The sequence below is a fragment of the Cuculus canorus genome, chromosome 9, assembly GCF_017976375.1.
Source record: "Cuculus canorus isolate bCucCan1 chromosome 9, bCucCan1.pri, whole genome shotgun sequence".
NCBI lineage: Eukaryota > Metazoa > Chordata > Aves > Cuculiformes > Cuculidae > Cuculus > Cuculus canorus.
The window spans coordinates 14,654,281-14,675,770 of record NC_071409.1 but is presented as its reverse complement, the minus strand read 5'-3'; the positions used below and the strand labels follow the sequence as shown (position 1 = coordinate 14,675,770).

General features: G+C 63.6%; 1 protein-coding gene across 12 annotated transcripts; it reads right to left on the bottom strand.

Moving 5' to 3' along the window:
- Positions 1–306: 306 nt before the first annotated feature.
- On the bottom strand, positions 307–21,066 carry TNK2 (tyrosine kinase non receptor 2). 12 transcript variants are annotated; one of them, XM_054074307.1, is made up of 17 exons: positions 18,667–20,414; positions 15,442–15,739; positions 11,567–11,744; positions 11,350–11,420; positions 9,933–10,145; positions 9,697–9,849; positions 9,224–9,501; positions 9,027–9,153; positions 8,786–8,932; positions 8,336–8,430; positions 5,283–5,477; positions 3,757–3,848; positions 3,199–3,243; positions 1,513–2,828; positions 939–1,034; positions 722–849; positions 307–609 (listed from the first exon to the last, which is right to left on the bottom strand). In XM_054074307.1, exons 2-17 carry the CDS (start codon positions 15,616–15,618, stop codon positions 603–605), a joined length of 3,318 nt encoding a protein of 1,105 aa, XP_053930282.1. In that variant the 5' UTR covers positions 15,619–15,739; positions 18,667–20,414; the 3' UTR covers positions 307–602. The 12 variants fall into 12 exon arrangements, with proteins under 12 accessions (XP_053930282.1, XP_053930276.1, XP_053930274.1 ...); XM_054074301.1 differs by lacking the exon at positions 18,667–20,414 and adding an exon at positions 15,857–17,973 and having other exon boundaries at positions 3,808–3,848; XM_054074299.1 differs by lacking the exon at positions 18,667–20,414 and adding an exon at positions 15,857–17,972.
- Positions 21,067–21,490: the final 424 nt, after the last annotated feature.

The following is a 21,490-nucleotide window of genomic DNA, read 5'->3' as shown; positions in this document are numbered from 1 at the left end:
AGCCCTGGATGGAGAGGCTTTTAGCAAACAAAAATAGCTTGTGTGCCACCTCCAAGGTTTTTTTTATGGGTGCTCATAACATACAGCTGCCTCGGGACCCCCAGTGCCTGCTGGGCACTGTAGCACACCTGCACCCCCTCCCAGGCACCCCGCATCTGGGCTCCCCAGCAGCAGTCCTGAGGGGCAGAGGGGGACAGGCCATCTGCCTGCAGGGAGCAGCTGACACTGATGGAGACATGACTGAGGTGGCCTGTCCCCATGCACTGGTGGGGATGAAGCTGGGAGATGGGCACAGGCACCCTCCTCCTCTTCTCCATAGAATATTTATATATATATAATATATATATTAAAATTAACATTTCTCTTTACAAAAACAATTCAACAAAGGACCAGGGGACAGAGCTCATCGCCAAAGTCAGGGCACAGGCATCCTGGCAAGTTTGGGGTGCTGGGCAGGCTCCCTTTTGAGGTGTCCCCATTTCCCCAAGAGAAGCTCAGTTCAGAGTCCAGCAGAAGGTTGCTTGGGTGAGGATGGGCACCAGAGGGGTGGCCCTGCAGAGGTGCCTGCTCCATATCCGACGCAGCTCGCCCCGTCCCCGCTGTCACCGCCTGTAAGGAGAGGAGAGGGCAGGACATGAACTCAGGAGGGGTGATGGGTGTCAGATGGCTAAGACCAGCGTGGAATGTAGACCCCAGCTCCAAAAACCACCCACGCCCTTACTTTTGGCGGGTGGTGCTGTAGGGATCAAGGAGGTGGGAACTGGCCTGGGCCAGGTTCCAGTCGAACATCTCCAGCACTCGGTGGCACTCGACCCGGGACTTCAGCCCTAGGCAGAAAAGCTGCTCCACCTGCAAGGGGACAGGGCAGGGTGAGGGAGGTGACAGGGATGCCACCACTCTCACAGGAGTCAGGTCAGGGGGATGGGGGCATGCAATACCTTCAGGTACTGGATGGCCCGTTGGACATTCCAGCTGTGGTTCTGCAGGGCTGCCTGGCACTCCTCGGTGGTCACACCATGCACGGTGTCCTGTACCTGGGGGGAGGTTGTCGTCACTGTCTGCCACAACCTCACGGCACCAAGGAGCCTGTGGCTGGAGCAAGGGGGTGCCAGGACTAACCCCCACCCTAGCTCTGTCCCTGGGAAGCACCATCAGCCTGGAGCCAGGACCATACTCAGCCCTGGGATCTTCAGCCTCTCCTGGGCTCAGGCATAGACTCCTGGCCACCACAGACCCAACCTGGAGAGCCCAAGAAGACTGCAGTGACAGCCACCTTCCTCCCCTCCTCCCAGGGGCCATGGATAGGGCTAATTTAGGTTAAAAGGGCCTGCAATACCTATTCTGGAGTTGCAGAGATGCTCAAGTTCCATAGCAAACCTGGGACCCCTTGTAGCCATCTCCCTGGGGCTGAACTTGGGGAAATTGAGGCACAGGCGAGAGATGGCTCTCGACCAAGTGAGCCCATGGCTCACGTGTCCCCTCTTACTCACAGACACTGGGGATGCTGCTTACCAGCCGGATCTTGTCAGCAGCACGGCAGCCATCTGGCCCATCATACACAATCTTCTGGAGGCTGCAGGAAGCTTTCACCAGGCACTTGGGCCCAGGGTTGCTGTTGTTGGAAGAGAAGTTGGCCTTGCAGTCTGGCAGTGGCTGCTGCACCATGGGACGGACGGTGGCTGTGGTGACCAGGCGGGATGCTGACGTCTCCTCAGGGCTTTTAGCCTCCTTGAAAAACTTCTCATACTTGTCCAGGTAGGCAGGGCGCTCGGGCAGCAGGTAGTAGTGGGTGCTGCTAACCTTCTGCCCATCCTTCACAATGGGCAGGATGCAGGGTCCCTTGGAGCAGTCCTTGCCCTGTGCCTGGATGACTTTGGGGGTGGCGTACTTGGGGTCAAGGGCAAAGCTCTGCGTGGTGGGCATGGGCTTCCCCGGTGAGGTGGAGAGGCAGGAGCAGAGGGCGGTGCGTTGCTGGGGGGAGCCCACCTGCAGGGCCATAGGGCTCGGCGTTCGGGAGGTGGGCTGCGACAGTGGGTCCCTAGGAGGAATCTGGGGTGGCCGGTCTTCCTCACCCCCAGAAGCTGGGGAAAGGTCCCCTGACCAGCGCCCAGGCTCATTGCGGCGTAGGGGCCGGGGTGGGATGGGGACACGGGGTGGGATCTGGGGCTTGTCATCTACAGGAGCAACTGGTCCCAGGGGGACATTAAGCCTCTTCATGCACTCCTGCTGCAACTCCTCAAAGAGCTCAGTAGTCTGTGTCAGGCTGGGCTGCTTGGTCTCCTTGGGGGGCAGGAAGAGGTTGTCCTCTACTACTGGCCCCCGCTCACCCTCATCCACGAAGCCGTAATTAGTCTTGCCCCGCCGGCTCGGGGGGCTGGTGATGGAGCAGACCTCAAAATCATCCTCATCCTGTGCCACATCATCATAGGCAGGTGGTGGGGGTAAAGGACGGGCATCCCAGTCCACCACTGGCGTAGGGTGCAGAGGCCGGGGTAGAACCCGTGTGGGACTCTGCGGTGGGGTCTTGTCCAGCAAGGAGAAGGCCTCCATGGCCAGCTTAGCCAATGATGGGGCTGTTAGCTCCCCGACTGGCGAAGGGCTACCTTGGGGCACCTCCTCCCCAAAATCGATGAGGGTCACCTCACTGCCTGCTGGCCCCTCGCTTGCCAAACGGCCAGGTTGTCGCTCGCCCACCTTGGTGCCTGGTACCCGTGCCGACGGCTTGACTGGTCGCAGACCTTTCCCTGCACCTGGCTTCTTCAGGCAAAGCTTCCGGAGACCCCCCTGCAGACCCTCCTCTTCCTCACAGACTGGGTCATAGCAGGGCTCTAGGAGGGGATGGAAAGGGATGGTGAGGATCCCAGCACACATCTCTGGGGTGCAAGGGGAGGCACTTGCATCCTCAAGCCCCCAAATTGCCTCATAGCTTCAGCCACCTTTGCTCCCTCCTTGGGTGCAGCAATTGACACTATGGGTGCTGGGGGGTCACGGAGTGAGGAAGGGTGGGTACCCTGTCCTTCCCCATCCCTCAGCCCCCAGGCACGCTGCCCCCTGTCCCAGGCTGGCCACCCTGTTCCCCCATCTGTGACCCCACCACAGTTGCCAGCACCCAAGGAGCAGAGAGAGCAAGAGAAGCAAAGAGAGAAAAGAATGGGAGCACAAAAGAGGGGGACCAGCACCCGGAAAAGCCCAACTTACTGGTGAGCAGGACGGTAGGCTGAGGCGGGCGTGGAGGCGGTTGCCCTGCAGAAGAGAGAGCCCAAGAGGAAGGGAAGCATGGAGTGAGCGCGTAGAGCAATAGCAGCCAGAGCCCTCGTTAGCAGAGCGCATGCTTCATCGTGTCCCAGGTCACCGGTGGGGTGTGGGGAGGATGTTGGTTGGAAGTCACCCCAAGGGAAAAGTGAAAGTTAAGGGGAGTTGCAGCACACACACGGTGTCTGAGCTCCCTCCCTCTGGCAGCTCCACTGAGATGCCCCATACTGGGAAGCCCAGCTGTGGAAGGCTGGGAATGGGATGAGAGACCTGGACAAAGGGCAGCAGGGCATAGTCCAGCTGGGCAGAGCCACTGACCGCCCACGCTGCTGGCAGTGGCATGTGGCCAGGTGACATCGTCCCAGCTCCCCCCAGGTCTGCAAAAAGCAAGTGGCAGCAGAGAGATGGCAAGGAGAGAGTCTAGCCCATCACCCTGGTAGCAGGGCAAGGGGACAGGGGCTTCGCGCAGCCAAGGGGCAGAGGGGAAGGGGGAAAGCTGCTCACTTTTAGCCCTGCCTGGAAGTTGTGTGGGTCTGGCAGCACTCGGGTCCGCACCTAAAACGTCAGGAGGGTCCATGGGATTTCCCAGGTACAGCCTGTGGGGAGAGAGGAGGAGAACACCCAGGAATCAGCGAGGGCCACGTGGAACCCCTTGCTCCCACACCATGTCCTTCAGAACACCCCACAGCACCTCTGCCACGCATGTACAAGCAAGTACAGTCTCTGCAAGCCTCGAGGCACGGCACAGGCTTTCAGTGCTACAGCAGAGAGCCTGATACCATCCCAGTGTCACTGACCCCTCTCCAGCTCGACATGCAGGATGCGCCAGTGGATCACAAGCAGGGTGCCATGCCCAGTGTACAGGTGCGGTGCCCAGGACAGCCCCACAGCACTGGGGTGCCACAGCATGGTGCTGCACCCAGGGCACAGCACCCCAGTACGATGGCTGTGCTGGGAGGCCTGGGCGAGCCATCGCAAGCCAGGTGTGGTGAGGCAGGGAGCCGGCGGGAGCCGGCACAGCCCGAAGGCCTGGGCGTATGCCGAGCTCAGTGCGTTCTCGGCGGCCGGGTGGCACGTACCCAGCACCTGTGCCCACGCAGCGGGGCGCGGGGAGGCTTGCTGGGGCACGAGCAGAGTCCGCGTGCATGGTGCCTCAGTTCAGCCCTCTGAGGGCTGCCGGCACAGCCCACAGCACCGTGAGGTGACCATGCTGGGACCAAGGGTGCCATCAGAGCTGTCCCAGGGCAGGGATGCTGAACAGTAGTAGGGATCACGATCCCAGGAGATTGGCTGCACCAAGTGTGGCACAGGAGCTGGTTTTAGCCAACAGGAGCTTTCCAGGTTTTGAAATCCTATCCTCCCCCTACACACAGCCCTCTCACATGTCCTCAGCCCAGCTCTGGCGGAGAACTCCATGCACACTATCCCAAGCCAAGGCACCCTTGCTGGACACTGCCAGTCCAGGGAGCCATGGGCACGCAAACTCTGCTCCCCATTACAGACCAACCAAGGCCAATCCTGATAGAACAGCTGGGGGAAAAGCATTTTGGTGGATTTCTTTCATGTCTTGCTTTTCAAAAGACTCATGCTGCCAAAAGCATGGAACCAGGCTGCATCCCCACCACAGCCTTCCTCCACCCTGACACTGAAAGGCGTGGGTTTAGCAGCTCTGGAACACCCCAAAAGCATTGAGGTAAAGTGGCCACCTCCATGGTGGTGCTTACTGATATCCTCCTGCCTCGGTTCAGCCACAAAGGGCTGCAGGGCTGGGAGAAGGTGCTCCCCCCAGGACAGCCCCCACAAGCACAGCAGCCCCCTTTATCCCCAACCCTGTTAGTGAGAAGAGGCGAGGGAGTTAGTCCAGCCGCAGAGACCCTACCCGGAGCCACCGTCCCCAGCACAGCGGGGGAGGGGGAAGAGATGCTTCAAGGCAGCGGGGGCGGCCAAGCCGCAGCTCACTCCGTGCCTGGCAGGCAGCAGGGAAGGCAGGGAGCAGGCAGGGGATGCAGAGAAGACAAAAAGTTTCTTACTCATCAATTTTATCGGGAAACCCCCAGCAGTGCTGCGGGTTGGTGTCTCCATGGCCTGTGTGGATGAAGCTGTTTTTAAGCGGCTGGCTGATGTCGTGGGCCGAGAGCCCTGCCACCGAGGTCACCGTGTTTCGGGGGAACTGGCCCACTTTTAGGGTCCGCTTATTCTGACCCCGCCACCAGTAATTCTCGGCCCTAAGGAATAAAAAGGACCTCGTTACTGATGAGGGGATTGGGAGGGGCGGGGGGGACACGCGCCTGGCACAGTGACAGGGAGAAGATGAGATGACTTGTCCAAGTCCACATAGGCAGGCGGTGGCACAACTGGGAAGGGAACCCAGGTGCCCAGGATCCCAACTCTACACCAGCAGCTTGCTTGGCTTCCCATCCTGCAAGGTCGCTGCACTGGGTGTTGCTGGGGATACGTGCATCGGGAACAAAGCTGCCCATTTGCACCACAAAAGATGCACCCCTTCCTCTTCTTCCTAGCTGCTCCAAATTACGCAGGAGCCTTGGGGTGATGCCTGCACCGAGCTGATCACCACAGGTTTCCCTGTGCCCCATGGGCCTGGGGGTGGCACAAGGGATGTGCATGGAGATTGCTGATGAACCATCCAATATCCCAGTCCTGCAGGGGAATCTGTGACAGGGGCAGTAGGGGACATGAGGCTTGGGGAGAGTCTCTTGTCATTTTCTTCCTACGTTATCAGTGAGCCCAGTGCTGGATGGCATAGGCAGGGAAAGACGGGCAGGCAGGCATGGGGATTCCAGCTGCAACATCTTCCATGGCCATGTGAGTAGGTTTGCCAGAGTGCCGGTCCCGGGAGAGCCCAGCGTGCCCCAGGAGCCGCCTGCCCCAGGATGCAGCCACCTCTAGGCTGGGACTGGGCAGTTGCCCAGCTTGGAGTGGGGCAGCGCGGGGTATAAGAACAGCAAAGATGCCGGGATGAGCACCCCAAGAGGTGCCTCCCGCGCAGCCTGTGCTAAAGCAGTCGGGGGGTGGGGGCTCTGACTTTAAACAATCCCCCCAGCTCCTGCTCCCATCACGTCCCCCGCGGGCAGGGGGTGGCGGGCGATGTGCGCTGCCAGCCCGGCACGGCTGGCACGGGCCCCACGGTTTCCTGGAGTCACCTGTGAGTCACCCCTGGCCACCAGCTCAGCCCTTTTCCTGTTTACCTTCCCCGCTCGCCGCCAGCCAGACAGTCGCCTTACTCAGCGCCGGGACCCTCGGCAGAGCCGGCACCGGGCACCCCCGTCACCTGCGGCGGGGACACGGGTCCCCTCCCAGGAGGTGCCCTGCGTTCCGGCACCGCTGCATCCCGGTAGGGATGCTGCAGCTGGGCCGGCCCCCTTCTCCCAGCCCCATCCCGCCGGAGCCGCGCTCCCAGTACGATCCCGCCCCGGCTCTGCCCTGCCCTCCCCCGAAAGCCCCCTCCCGCGGCCGGCTGCGTCCCCGGGGGCTTTCAGGTAGGTCCCTGCCCCTGCCCACACACACGTACGCACGCCCGGCGCCCGCCGATCGACACGCAGGGGCTTGAAATGGGGTGGCGGGTGTTTACGGTGCCTCGGGCGGGCTCGGCGGGGCCGGATGCGGCCCCCGGGAGGAGCCCCCCGCCAGCCGCCCCCGGGGAAATTGAGGCACGGGGCGAGGGCTGCCCCCACCCAGGGAAAACAGGCACGGGGAGGGGGCTGCCTACCCCCGCAGGGAAACTGAAGCACAGGGAGGGGGCTGCTCCGCTCCCCCCAGGGAAACTGAGGCACGGGAAGGCTGCCACCCCAGCCCCTCGGGAGCACCGGCAGCTGCCGGGGTTCCTGCCACCCCCTGGCCAGCGCACCGCTGCCTGTCGGAATCCAGCGCCCCCCAAACCAGCGTCCCCGAGGAAACTGAGGCACTGGGCAGCTGCTGGGGCTCCTGCCAGCCCCCGGCTGCAGAGCGCACCCCTGCCTGCCCGCACCCAGCACCCCCAAAACCCGCGTCCGCGAGGAAAACGAGGCACAGGGCAGGGGTTCCCCCCGGGGAAACTGAGGCACGGGACGGGGGCTCCCTCTGGCAGCTGCTGGGATTCCTGCCGCTCCCCCGGCCGCAGAGCGCACCCCCGCCTTGCCCGCACCCAGCACCCCCAGAACCAGCGTCGTCAGGGAAACTGAGGCAGGGGAGGCAGGGGAGGCTGCGTCCCGGCTCCCCCGCTCCATGCACCCCGCACCGCGTCCTCCCCGCCCCCCCCGCTCACCCGGTGCAGGAGCGGGACCCGCAGCCCGGCCGTGATGCGGCGGCTCTGGCTCAGCCGCGCCGCCCTCCGCAGCTCCTTCCCTCCCTCCCTCCGCCGACGCGGCTTCCCTCCCCTCCCCTCCCTGCAATTAAACCGCCAGACCCTGAGCAAGAGTCATCCCTGGCGGCCGCGGAGAAAGCCGGTCCCTGCAGACACACAAATCCGCACTGATTCACCCCGCTGGAGCCTTCTCCTCACCCCCCGGTGCCAGGGGCAAAGGGACGCCAAGCTCCTCCGGGGGTCCCTGCTGTCCCCTATGCGGATGGGGATGCAGGGAGCAAAGGTCGCCCCAGCCCACAGGTCCCCGTGGCGATGGAAGGGGGTGGCCGGCAGGGATCGAGGAGCAAAGCCTCAGGGGGTGACAGGTCGTGCCGCTGTGGCACCGCGTCCCCCAGTACCTCTCCCGGCCCGGTGACAGCAGCGGGTCCAGTGGTGCAACCCCGTGAGTCTGGTGGCAAGTCCCCACGGTTGTCGGCAGGGGTTGGCCCCGGGGTGCCCGGTGCGGGTCCCGGGGCAAACCCACAGTGCAGCAGGGCGAGTCAGCTGGGGTGGACGCTGCGTGGCCGTACCCCCCAGCACCAGGCTGCCCATGCGCTGCCTGGGGGACTGCACCCCTCCCAGGGGAGCCAAGGCAGCTCTGCCCACCCGTGGTGCTGAGGGGCAGAGAGACCCCCTCCCCATCCCTGCTCCCCACAGCTCTGCCAGTGCCTGCAGTTTGCTCATTCCTGGGGTCCCCTGTCCCCCCGCAGGCTAGTGGCTGGTCTGTGCCCCTCCATTCAGTACCTGCCCTCGATGACCGTGATGATGTCGTTCATCTGAATGTGCAGCTTGTCTGGCTCCTCGAAGTCCTGCAGTGCCCTCATGTCGGTGGGCTGGGCCTGGGGGAAGAGGGGAGTAAGGACAGGGGACACAGTCCCCTAACCCCAATCCATCCCTGCCCCATTTTGAGGCCAGCCACAGCCCCATGGGGGGCAGGGGAGCCCCAAAAATAGGCAGACAGCATCACCACTCCCAGCCCCTCCTCAACTGTGACATCCCTGTCGTTGGCAAGGTGGCACCCAGGGTGTTCCTGCTGTGACCATGTCACCACCTCCCAGTCTGCAAGGCTGCCTGGCCTGAGCCCCACAATGTCACCTCCTGCCTTAACGATATCCTTAAGTCTGCCCATGCTTGAGCAGAGCTGGTGGGAATGGGTGTTAGAGCTCCTGTCCCACTCCCTCCAATCTCACCTACCTCCACCAAGAAGTCCCGCAGGGCCACAAAGGTGGGTCGGTCCTCAGGCTTGTGGGCCCAGCACTGCAGCATGACATTGTAGACATCCTGGGGACAGTCCTCAGGCCGCGGCAGCCGCTCACCCTCCTTGTCTATCTTGTGCAGGATCTGCAGGGCGGGGGATGCCATCAGGGGGTCCCAGGTCCCCCCCAGCACCACTGGGGTGAGGTGGGAGGGGGTTAGGTCCCTGCTGTGCACCTACCTGGCTGCCATTGAGGCCAATCCAAGGCTCCTGCCCATAGGTGAACATCTCCCAGAGGGTCACTCCAAACATCCAGGTGTCACTGGCATGGGAGAAGGTACGCGTCTTCAGGCTTTCGGGAGCACACCTATGAAGCACACATGAGCATCAGGAAGTCCTGGGTACCGTACCCCCAGGTCTCCCCCTCCAGGGCTCACCAAGCGAAGGGGACCTTGCGATGCTCTTGCATCACGTAGTGGTCATCATTTTTGGGCAGGGCTCGCATAAGCCCGAAGTCCCCGATCTTCACCAGCTCGTTGGAGGCCAGCAGGATGTTGCGGGCAGCCAGGTCGCGGTGGATGAAGCGCTTGGATTCCAGATAGGCCATGCCCTTGGCCACCTGGATGGCGTACTGGCAGAGGGTAGAGATGAGGAAATGGCCCTGGTTCTTCCGCAGGCGGTCCAGAAGGGAGCCCAGTGGGGCCAGCTCTGTCACCTGGACCATTGGGAAAGGACAGCAGGTTTGTAAGGCCAGGGACACCTTGGCTGGACTTGTTTCCAGCTTTCTTGTGCTCCCCCTGGTAATACCAGCAGAGGACTCGGAGTAGGGACCCAGCCTGGCTTTGCTTGCCCCATCACATGGGACCCCCATGGGGCAGCATCAGAGTCGGCCCCATCCCCCTGCACTCACCATCTTCATGGGGTGGGAGAGCACCACACCATAGAGGCGGATAAGGTTCCTGTGGTCCAGGGAATGCATGGCGTTCACCTCCCGGATGAAGTCGTCCAGTGCCTCTGGCTGGCTCAGCACATCCGTCTTGAGGCACTTCACGGCCACGTTCAGCTACAGCCAAAGCAGAAATGAGCCCTAAAGTATCTTTCCCCCTGAGTGCTCCCATCACCCAGCTGCCCCCACGGCCCCCTCACCGTCTTGCCGGCAGGGGTGCACCACTCCCCGCGACGCACAACACCGAAGGAGCCATCGCCCAACTTCTCGAAGAGCGTGAGGTCCCGCTCCCGTACGAGGCAGGTGAGGGAATGCTGGCCCCCAGCTTCGGGTGGCGGTGGTGTGGGGGGCTTGCGGAAGGTGCTCTGGGGCTGGGGTGGCAGCTCTGACTCAGGGCGCTTTCCACTGAACACCTGTGGGACGTGAAGGCAGGTGAGATGCAGGCATAGAGGTACCTTGGGCCTGTGAGTGAGCAGCACTGGGAGGACCCCCTGCCCAGGCTGTACACTCTGGAACTTAATGATGACCCCCGACTGGTGATTACCCAGAGCAGGCTGGTTGCAGGAGCAGGCTCTGCTCCTCCAGCTGCCTGCACCCTCAGCTGCGATCCAGGTAGAGAGGGCCGTGCCTCTCACCATGGCCCCATGGTACATCCGCAGCATCCTCGGCAAACCAGGCTGGTAGCTGGAGGGCCCCAGGCACTCCTTGGCTAAGCTGAGGCTACATGATGTGCCTGGGCACAAAGCCAAGAGAAACCTCCAGCTTGGGCTGAGCACGGTGACACATCCCCACAGCAACATGGGCCTTGCAATATGCGCTGCCCAGAGAGGACAAAAATGGGCTCTCTCTGCCTCTCCCCGAGCCAGGACCAATGATGTGCCCCATGGGATGGGGTTCATCCCAGCGTTAGCAGCCAAGACCCACAGTGTGAGGTGTGCGGGGGCCAGAACCAGCATATGGCTGAGGTGGGAGGTGGCATTTCTGTGCCTGGTGCGAGGCTGAGTCGCCTTCTATTAAAAGCCTGTCCCATCCCAGATGATTCACATGGGGAGAGGCCACAACCCAGAGCCTAAATGGCAATCATCCTGCTCTTTTGAAGGTGCAAGGTGCTGGGGTGCCAGGACAGCAGCAGCACTGGCTTTGAAAAGGATGGATGGCATCAAGGGCACACGTGCATTCAGTAGGTCCCCTGCCCTACTGAATTCCCAGCCCACAGGCATAGGGCTATGCCTCCTCACTGAAAAATGGGCAGGGGTCTGGGCAGGGCTGCTGCTGGTTGGGGTGAGATGTGCAGGCTGTGTGCCTCCTTAGCTGCAAATGAGTTTCCTTGCAAAGAGGGGAAATATGTGAGGGGAATAAATTTCCCAAGTGCTGGGGCAGCAGGGCTATCCTTCACCCAGAAGTGGCCCAGGAGACTGTGTGGGACCGGGACACATGCTGGCAGGGTCACACCACAGGCAGAGCACACATGGCAAGGGCTTCTGCCCATCTCCCTGCCAGTCCCCAGGAACTGGTGGTGTGGGGAGAGCCAGGCACCAGGAAGAAGCACGGGGAGAGGTCCAGTTCCTCCCGCTTGCCTCAGTTTCCCTGTCACACCTGCCTCTCTCCTATCCCTACCTTGCTCATCCAGGATTTCCGCTTGCACATGGCTTTCCTTCGTTTCACTGCCTCCCACAGCCGCCGCTGGCCTGCAGGACACAGGGACCATCACTGACCCAGCATGGGGTGGGGGTCCCCTCCAGCCTCATGGGCCACATGCTTCTCTGGGCTCCCCAAAAGATGCTGTGCAGCTGGTAGGGGGGTATGTGGAGAGGTTTTAGGGGGACATACGTACCAGGGCGTCCCATACCAATCTTCTCCAGATCCTCATTTTTGACGTACTCAAAGTGGGAGAGGCGGGTAACGTTGAGCTCATCCCGGATGCGCAGGAAGTACTGCTGCAGCTGCAGCTCTGTGAGCAGCTCCAGCAGCCAGTCTGTGCCTTCCTCTGTCTGCATGCTACAGTTCAGCCTCTGCCAGGACACCATGCCAGGTTAGCGAGGACCCTGCCCTGCTCCCCTCTGCCCTGTCTCCCTGGTGGAGTCATGCGGAGAGGCTGAGAATCGAGGCTGGGGTGCTGCCTGGGTAGGGGGTAAAGGATGCCGGCAAGACTCATCTTCCGAGCCTGTTCCCAGCTCCCCGGGTGTGCTGAGAGAAGCACCTCAATAGCAGGACTCTTGGGGATGGGCAAGGACCCCTGCTCTGCCCTTACAAATACAAGCTCATCCCCTCCACTCCAGCACAGGTTGTTCCCAAGCAACTGTGCCAGGGACACAGAAGGGAACAGAGCCTCAGGGCATGGGATGGACATGGACGTGCTCATCAGCAGCCCCCAGGTGAGGGGCACCCCACAGCCTGGCACTGTGCCTGCAGAGGGGGCACCTCAAGCCTGGCACCAAGCCTGCCAGGCTCCGTTTGCCCAGCTGGAGAGGCTGACTGGGGAGGTGAGGCTGTCTCCAGCAGGGACAGCCACCTCGGCAACCCCGCACAGACCCAGAGTGGGCCTCCTCTGCCACAGATGGTGGCACCTTGTTGAGCGGCCACAGAGAGGAAGCACACAGGGACTTCGGGGTCCCCAGGGGTCTCGATGCCCTTAGGCTGCACCACAGGGCACCCTAGAACCACCGGTAACACTCTCCAAGTGAAGGCACAGGGAGGGAGGTGATGGGGCCAGGTCTCACCCTGGGCTCCCCATGCCACCTCAAACCATGTTCCCCACAGCTCCTCATCCCTGCCCACTGTCCCGACTCTCCCCTCCTCCCTTTCATCACCAGCTTTCTGGAAAGGAACACGGCTTTGCCTCCTGTGGTTGAGAGACAGAGCGGAGGCTGGACCCCCCCATCCCAGTCCCACAGCAGGGCAGCTGCCTTCATCCTCTCCTTCCCTCGCCAGGAGATGATGTGGCCCCAGGCGTCTTCACCCTCCACGCTCAGGTCCCTTAGCCGTGTAACCGCAATTACAGTCCTCAGCATCGGGCTAAAAATACGACGGGTGCAGCAAGCAGCTGGGCATGGGGGCGCGTGGGGGCACGCAGGGGCATGCGGGGCAAGAGCGGCCACTGGCCTTCAGCGCGTGCCCGCAGCTGGCTGGGGATGGCGGGTCCCCTGCCTGCCAGCAGCAGGGACAGGGCCAGGTGACAGTGGGGTCTGTCCGAGGCAGGGGTCGACACTTACTCGGTAGAGGCGGAAGCGGGTGAGGAAGGGGAAGGATCGGCGCAAAGCCTGGAAGCGTCGCATCCTGCCTGGCTGCCCGCCGCTGGCCCCTGGCACTGCCGATGTCCCTTTCCCGGTGCTGGCGTCCCACGGCAGAGCCCACTCAGTGCAGCCGGGGCACTCGCAACCCTGTCAGCTTGGCTACAGAGATGCCCACCAGGCTCGGCTGCCCCATGTATCCCCCAGAGTGGGCAGAAGGGGGTTCGGGGTGTCCGTCGGCCAGACGCAGGCTGTAGCTCTCCCACTCCTTCCGTCCTGCTCTCGATCTTCCCGGCTGGCCCTCCCCTTCTCCAACGCAACAGGGCCGGGGAGGGGGGGACAACAGCAGGCAGAGCTGGGGTCACCCTCTGGCTGGAGGTGCTTCCTGGGGAACCCTGGCCGACAGCGGGGTTTGGTGCCGGCTGGCTGCCCGCGCAGCGCTCCCCGGGAGGGGTTATTTTCGGCCGGGGCTGGGATGCGTGCCCAGGGGGCTGGGCTCCCATCAATGTGCCGCTTTCTCCCTTGTTAAGCGGGTGCCCGCGCCGGCAGCTGAGAACCCGGACTCCCTCTTCCATTTCCATAGAAACTCACCCTGGCCTTGGGAAACACTCCCGGGCCTCAGTTTCCCCCCAGGAAGCGGGGAGGGAAGGGAGGGAGAGGAGACATCCGGCTCTCCGCTCCCCAGCCGAGGCCACAGGCACGATGCCAGGGTGATGGGCACTGCGGGGGGAGCTGCTGGCTTGGCAAACATACCTACTGCCTGGCTGCCAGCCTCTGTGGGCATCTGCCATGGGGTGCTCCCAGCACCCTGGGGCTAACTCCCCTTCTCTGGCAGGGCTGGCACCCGACCCCGGCACTGCTCGCTGTCCGCCCATGGGCTCTCTGGGGAGAACAGCTGGCCGCACTGGCAGCCGCTGCGTGAGAGAGGAAAGACCCGCAGCAACCTCTTGCTGCAGCCCCCGCTTGCCTGGCTCCCCCATACCAAGACAAAGGCGGGTAAGTGCATCTCTAGGCATGGAGGAGGCTTTGCTGCAGCCTTCACCACCACCACTGGGATCCCAGCTGGCACCCGGCAGCACAGGCGCCTGGCACAACAAGCCCATTGACCAGAGACACCCGGGCATAGTGCCCTCGGCACCAACCTCTGCCACGCGCCAGCTCCCCCTCCCCAGCCCAGGGGACACCAGGGTTGCAGGGGGTTCCCTGCCCTGCAGCAGCACATCACCCCCATCAGCCAGGGATGGCACCCACTGGGGCCAGTGTGCTGCCTGTGCTCCCGCCTGCCTCCTGCACTTTCAAACCCAGGTAAGGCTGACCAGTTCGGCACCTGCACTGGGAGTACTGGTCTCCAAAAGGAAGAAGGACCCAGCCTTGCCCACCATACTGGGAGAAGCTGTTTGCCTCAGTTTCCCTCTCTGTAATAGACCTATGGATGCAGGAGCGATGCTGCAACTTCAAGATCAATGAGCAGAATCCTGCCAGCAAAACCCTGACCGTGGTGGGGGGAGAAGCGTCACAGATGGCTGTCCAGCCCCCGTGACGTAGTGGGCGGCAAAGACCATGGCCGATGCTCTCCATGCCCTGCAGATGCACAGTGATGTGCACATCCATCCTGCAGACCCAGGGACGCTCCCTGCATGCACCCAGGCTCATCCATGGGTGGTGATGACTCTCACGTGCACCCTGGGACCACACAGGCGCAACCCCCAGCGCCCCACATGCCTCCTGCCACCTGCACAACCGCAGCCATCCCCCACGCACACGTCACCTCCGTGCACCCCCCCAGCTACTGCCCTGCCCAGCTGCACGTGCGCAAACACACCGGTGCTGCACAGCCAGCGGCAGCATGCCGGCCCACTCCGCTCCTCCGCCTGATGCACATCCAGAGCCACTTGCACCCCTGTGTGCCCACGGGTACCCGCCCTCGGTGCGGCATGCTCCTTGCCTCTGCCCCCTCCCCAATTCCTCCTATTCATGATGAGATTCCAACACCTCTGCTACACCCCACGGGCAGCTGCAACCTCCACATGCACCTACACACTCCCTACCACACCCAACCTCCCCATGCAGAGCCTGACATCTTCCAGTGGCACCCCTACAGGCGATGGCAGTGGCCAGGTGACACCGTAATGCACCAGGCACTGTTCCTGTCTCGAGCTGTGCCAAAAGCCTGGCTGAGCTGCGTTGCTCCACGCCATACCCTCATGCCTCGGTTTCCCCAGCAAGAAGGAACAGGGCAGCCCCACTCCTGTGGTTCGGGATAGAAGTGAAGCCATGCGGGGGAGTGCCATCCCCATGCCAATCCAGGTGCCGTGGGGTACCGTGAGTGCAAGAGAGAGAAGATGCCATGCAGGGACTGCCCCCAATTCCATGCCAGCCACTGACCGTGAGGCGCAGCAGGACCCTGCCCTTCTGAGGGACACTCAGCCCAGCTGGGTGCCCCCCACTGCTCCCCCCCACCAGCTCCCCAAGCACTGACCCGCCGGCATGGCATGGCCGGGGTGACGTCCAGCCGTAGGGACGGAGCAGGATGCCCACCGCCTGGCCGCGGGGCCCGCAGCCCGGTGCTGTCAGATAAGCTGTGGGGCAGCGGGCCAAGCATCTCCTCCTCCTCCTCGGCGCTGCTCAGGCGCTGGTAGTCACATCTCTCGCCCATGGCTGGGGTGGCGGTGACGGCTGTGCTGCGGTGGCGAGCGGGGGGCTCCGCAGAGACGCCCACGCTTGCCTGGGGGTGGCGAGGGCTGGAGCTGGGCTCGGGATCACATGGCAGAAAGTTGCTGCAGTTCCGGAAAACAGCAAGAGGGTGAAGGTGACCGTGACAGTGATGGAGGGGGGGATGGATGGAAGGATGCAGAGGAGACAGAGAAAGAGAAAAGGGGGGCGCTTATTCTCACCCTGATCCCAGCCTGGCACCGCTGTCTTCCTCCCGGCTTGGCAGCTCAACTGCCCACCTGCTGTCCCCCCTCTGGCACCCAAGCAGAGAGGCTGTGGCATTGCTGCCAGCCCTGTCACCACACTCGCAGCGCCCTTCTTCCCCCACTCCGGCACAGTGCAGCCCACCAGCAGGGATGCGGTGCAGGCAGCCGGGTGGGGGAGGAGGATGAGGGGGGAGCATCATCCAGCAGCCGGGGCTCTGCCGCAAGTAGAGTGGGTGAGGAGGCACTGTACCCCCCTCCTGGGCACCTGCAGAGGGGTGGGGAAGGCTCTGGGGCTCGCAGCATCCCCAGCATCCTTCCTGCTTCCCTGCACCCGCAGAGGGGGATGGGATGCACTGGGAAGATGGCTGCTCCACAGCGACCCAGCAGCGTTGGCGCAAGCACAGCAGGGAGAGCAGCCAGGCCCATCGGGCGCTGCTGGAATGAAGGCTAGGGGGGGCATGCCAGGAGGACTCCTCCCAGGATCAATCCTCTCCCACCAGCCCTTCACAGGGAGCTGGGGGTGTCCTAGATCTCTGCCAGGTGCTGCACAAGGCACGGCCCCCACCATGGGCAGAGGGCACTGGGAAGCCACCCCCATGGATGGAGACTCCCCTTGCAGGCACATCAGGACTGGCCTGTACCCCAACATTGCCTGACCAGGCCCTCTCTGAGCCCCTCAGGGCAGAGCTGTGAGGCTGCAAGGAGGCTGAAATCAAGGGGGGGCTCTGCAGTACCCCATGACCTGCCTGTCCTTTGGGACATGGCACAGCCCCAGGAACCAATTTGCTCCTCACACCAACACCACGGGGCTTGATGCCCCATACTGACCCCCAGAAGCACCTCCATGACCCTCCACTGCTACCATCCCTCTCCCATTCCCCAAGGAACGACACCAGAAGTGACACCATGCTGTCACTGTGCCAGGGCAGGAAATCACCCTACGCTCCTCAAAGAAACACTCTCAGTCTCGCGGGGCACTCACTGCAGCTCTAAGGGCTTTAGAGGGAGCCAGGTCGGGGTAGCCCCTGGGTGGCTCTTCCTGCCATACCATGGAGGTGAGCTCAGCCACAGAGCTGAAGTGGCCGAGCCGGTGGTGTGGGAGCAGCGAGCCACCCCCACGTGCAGCCCGCCGGCGTCACTGCGCTGGCACGCCACGGGCCGGTGACTGATGCACGTGCTATGCCACCTTCCCTCTGGCTGCAGCCGCCCCACACTGCCCCAAAACTCCTGCCAGCCTACCCAAAGAGAGCAATGTCACAGGGTCCCCAGGCCAAAAAGGGACAACCCCTGTCCCCACAGCCCCAGGCACGGATTTAGGTCACCCCTCCCACGCAGTGGGTATTTAAGACCTGCCCAGGCTCTGCAGAAACGCAAACAAGGAGGTTCTCTGCAAAGGGGATGGATGGCATTGTGCCATGCCATTCTGACCCACCTGCCTGCAATTCCCACACCGGAGGGGCTCCCACCACGATGACAGTCATTGGACGGGGCGCACTGTCCCCTGCCACCCAGGACGGTGACAGTCACACTGACCACACGGTGTCCCTCCCCTCTGTGGCAATGCCTGATCTCCCCAGACATCCAGAACACCACGCTTGGCACCACAGCCCTGAGGACCAGGGCCACAGCATCCCACACATCCTGCATCCACCACTCCACACTGAAGACTCTGTGAAGTAGTAGGTCCCCAAAACAAGCTCCCAGAGGGGATGGGGTCCCCCACTCACCTCCGGCACATCTCCCTGCTTGCTGTCACAGCCTGTCTGCCACCTTCCTGATGGCCGTGTCACCTGGAAGTGATCTCACCAGCTGTGGCGGCAGCAGGGCGGCTGCAGCTGCACCCCGGGCTGGCTCGCTCAGCCCTGTCGGGGCCCCGGGGGCGGCCCCAAATTGCAGTGACACACTCCTCAGCCTGGTCACCATGCACAGGCATGCGGGCACACACATACCCACGCATACAAAAGTGCCACGCTCCCGCTAGAGACAGGGCTGCTGGGCGAATCCTGCCTGCCTCTGGGATGACACTGCCACTTGGCTTCCTGGGGATCATCCCCAGCCCCTCGCTGGATTGTACCCCCCCCGCATCATTCCCCCATGTGGAACCTCGTACCGGTGGATGTTTTGCCTCCCTCGCTGCTGGCATCTGATGCTGCTTGCTTGGCTGGCTCAGGGAAGCAGAAGGTTGTGGGGGTCCAGCACGGAGGGCTGGTGACCCCCGCGGTGGGGGTGGCCGGGGAGGCCGTGGTGTGAGGTTCCCCCTCGCTGCCATCTCGGGGCTCCCAGAGCCTGTCCCCATAGCCTGATCCTGCCCACAAGCCCGGAGCATCCCCCACTCTGAGCCCCTGCCCGCAGCAGTGGCTGCCTGAGGAGGAGAGACACAGCTGGGTGGAGGAGTGCCCAGCCCGACAGAGGCCGGTGCAACCCCAATCCCCTCCTTAAGCCTCTTTCCTCTACTAAATCCCCTTTGCAGAGCGAGCTGGGGCTGGCTAAGCCAGTCTTGCATCTCCTGCCAGTGAGGGCAGGGGACAGGCAGGAATGGTCGACCCTGTAGCTGATCCCCACCTCAGCCCCAAGCTCTTCCACCAAGGCAGGGACACAGCATGGTGTTTTGGGGGACAAGCAGGCAAAGCAAATCCCCACCCTAGCCATGCAGCCCACCCTCAGCTTTGTGCCCACGAGCAGCGCCAGGAAGGGGGAGAGGGCAGCAGGCTGCCACGGTGGAGACGCTGCTGCCCTGCCCCAGTGCAAGGCTGGTTTGCGCCCACCAGCCCCCGTGCTGGTCTCACCTGGGCTGCAGTGGTCTCTCAGCAGTGCCAGCCCCAGTGCTGCACCAAGCTGGACAGTCTGTGAGGGGTTCACGGTGTCACATCTCAGTCACGGGGCTGGCAGGGCTGCAGTGACGCTGGCTGTGGGGTCCCCCTGGGGCAAAGCCAGAGGGAGAGGTCAGGATGGGCACCCCAGATCCAGACCCCCTGGAGCACCCACGCTCACCCCGTGCCCTGCCCAGACAGCTGAAAGAGCCTTTGTGGAGCTACCCTTCCACACCCCAGGGCATGGGTGGGCTTTGCCCCTGGATCCTGCTGAGGAAGTGGGAGCACCAGCAGGAGCTCCAGGTCCAATCAACTCCTCTCTCCTTGGAGTGCTGCCACGGGTACCTCCATCCCCATGCAGCTGCAGGATGTGCCCTCAGCGTGGGCTGCAGCTGGCATGAAACAAGTTTGCCAGGTCTTGGGCCAGACAAGCACAAAACCACATCCACTCTATGGCATCTCCTCTCTGTGCTGGCTGCTGTTAGCAGGGAAGGTGGGATCGCTGGATCCGGGAAATGCTAAACCCCCTCCTTCCCCATCTGCAGAGCAGAGCAGCACCCTTGCCAGACCATCCAGCCTCTGCTACTCATTAGTGCTAATTGACAGCAGCCTAATTAGCCAGACTGCAGCATGGGCAGCGCTCCCCCAGGCCACTCAGTAGATGGCTGGATTTCTCCTTAAAGCCTTCCTGTCCAAGCAGGGGCTGCCTATGGGGTAGAGTCCCCTCTTGCCCCCCAAAACCCATGGGAATGGCTAATACCCCCTGAGATGCATTGCCCTGGCCAGCTGCCATCCCTCATCGACGTGACTGGAGTCAAACCCTTGACGGTCCAGGAGCAGGATGGGACCTGGAGCTTCCTCTCAGGAGGAAACTGAGGCACAGAGCGAGATCTGGTCCACAAGGTCACTGCGACAGGGCTTGGTTACAAGTCCTCACAGAGCCCCTCTCACGCGAGGCTGAGTCACAGCAGGCTGGCAGCCCCTGGAGAAGGAAGGGAGGCAGGCGGACATCGCCAGCCCCCCCCAGCCATACCACAATACCCTACCAGCAGGGCTGGCCCACGCCCTACACTAACGAATACCGGGCTAACGAGGCCCGGGTAGCTCCAGGGGTTGGTAACAGGTTGCACAGCCTGCACGGCCCCCACCCCGCACCCCCGGGCCTCAGCGCGGCAGGATGGGGGCGCAGAGGCTGCTCCGGGCTCTGCTCCCCGCAGGCAGCAGCGGGCTCCGGCCGGCAGCAGGATCAGGGCTGCAGCATCCAGGGTCCCTCTCCCTCAAAAGTCACCTAGCAGTGCAGCCCAGCTCAGCGATACTGCTCCAGCAGCTCCTGCGTTCAGGAGAGTTTTGCAGAGCCCAGCGCTGAAAAACTTCATCTACGGGCTTTGACCTAAACCAGCTCAGCAAAGCGCTGAGTAAGGCGGGAACACACAACCCCCAGCGCCCGCAGCACCCATCGAGGGGGGGACCTAACTTGCGGGGCAGAGAGCCAGCGCCCGGGGGCACCGGGGCAGCCTGGGGAACGCCAAGGCGGCCCCGGGGAGGCGAGTGCGTGGGGAAGCGCCAGGGCTGTGCCCCAGCCTGCCCTGCCCAGGCAGCCCAGCCCTGGCACGGCCTCCAGCCCGTGGCTGACAACAGGCGCTGCCCCTCGGGCTGCCCGCAGGCCCCCCCCTCCCCAGCGGCCGCTCGCAGGACGTGCAAAGGGCTCCGGCCGTGCCAGGAGAGGCCAAGCAGGGTCCTCCCAGCGAGGTGGGATCCTCACCTGGGTCATCGGCGCCACCTTACCGGGTTGAGCTTCCAAGTTTTATTAAAAAGCAAAAAAAAAACCCAACAGCGATGAAAAGTACCCAAAAAGTCCCGAGTGGTCAGAGAAAAACCCGCTGCGACGCGGACAGAGAGAGCGGCAGTGCCGAGCCGGCAGGGGCTGGGGCAGCCGCAGGGTCTGCAGAGGCGCAGCGCTGGCCCCGGAGGACAAGGATCCTCTGTTCGGCGCCGGGGCTCCCACAAGCCCGGCGAGGAGGAAGAGCAGAGCAAAGCCGCCTTTTCTCCAGGAGAAAAAAAAAAACCAACACGTTCCCCCGGCTTCCGCTGCGGTTTGGGAGGGATGAGGAGCGCCGGTCACCCCCTCGCACCACCCCCGGCGGGCAGGAGTGGGGATGCGGCAGCCCCGTCCCCCGCAGCGCCAGCGGGCACCGCGCCGCCCCCCTCGCCCCGCCGCGCTCGGGGTCGCGCTCGCTCCTTACCTCGCGCTCAGCGCCGCATCCCGCGGGCCCGGGCTCACACCCAGGCGGCTCTCCGGCGGCTCCGGCGGGGGGTCGGCGCGCCGGGGCGCTCCTGCTCCCCCGGGAAGAGCTCGCCCTCCTCCTGCACCCCGCCCCGCGCCTCCCCCTCCTCCTGCCGGCCCCGCCGCACCCACCACCGGGCGCGCCCCGGGGGGCTCCCGTCCCGCCGCCCCCCGCCCCGCTCCTGCTGCGCCCGCCGGCTCAGCCCCTGCTCCTGCCGCGCTTTGGGGCCGTGCTCCTGCACTCCCCGCGCCCGCCGCGCCCCGGGGCTGCCTCGCCGCCGCCCCCCCCGCGCCGCCCCCCGCTCCCGGGGCGCCCGCGGCTCCGCGCCCGGCTTGGGGCTGCCGGCAGCGGTCACCGGCCGGGGCCGCTCGCCCCACTCCTGCAGCCCCGTGCGCTCACCCAGCGGCACCCAGTGCCACCGGCCGCCGCCGGCCCCCGGCCGCCCCCCCCTGCCGCCGCCGTCCCCCGGCACCACCAGCTCCTGCCCGCGGGGCAGCGCCCCCAGCCCCGCCTCC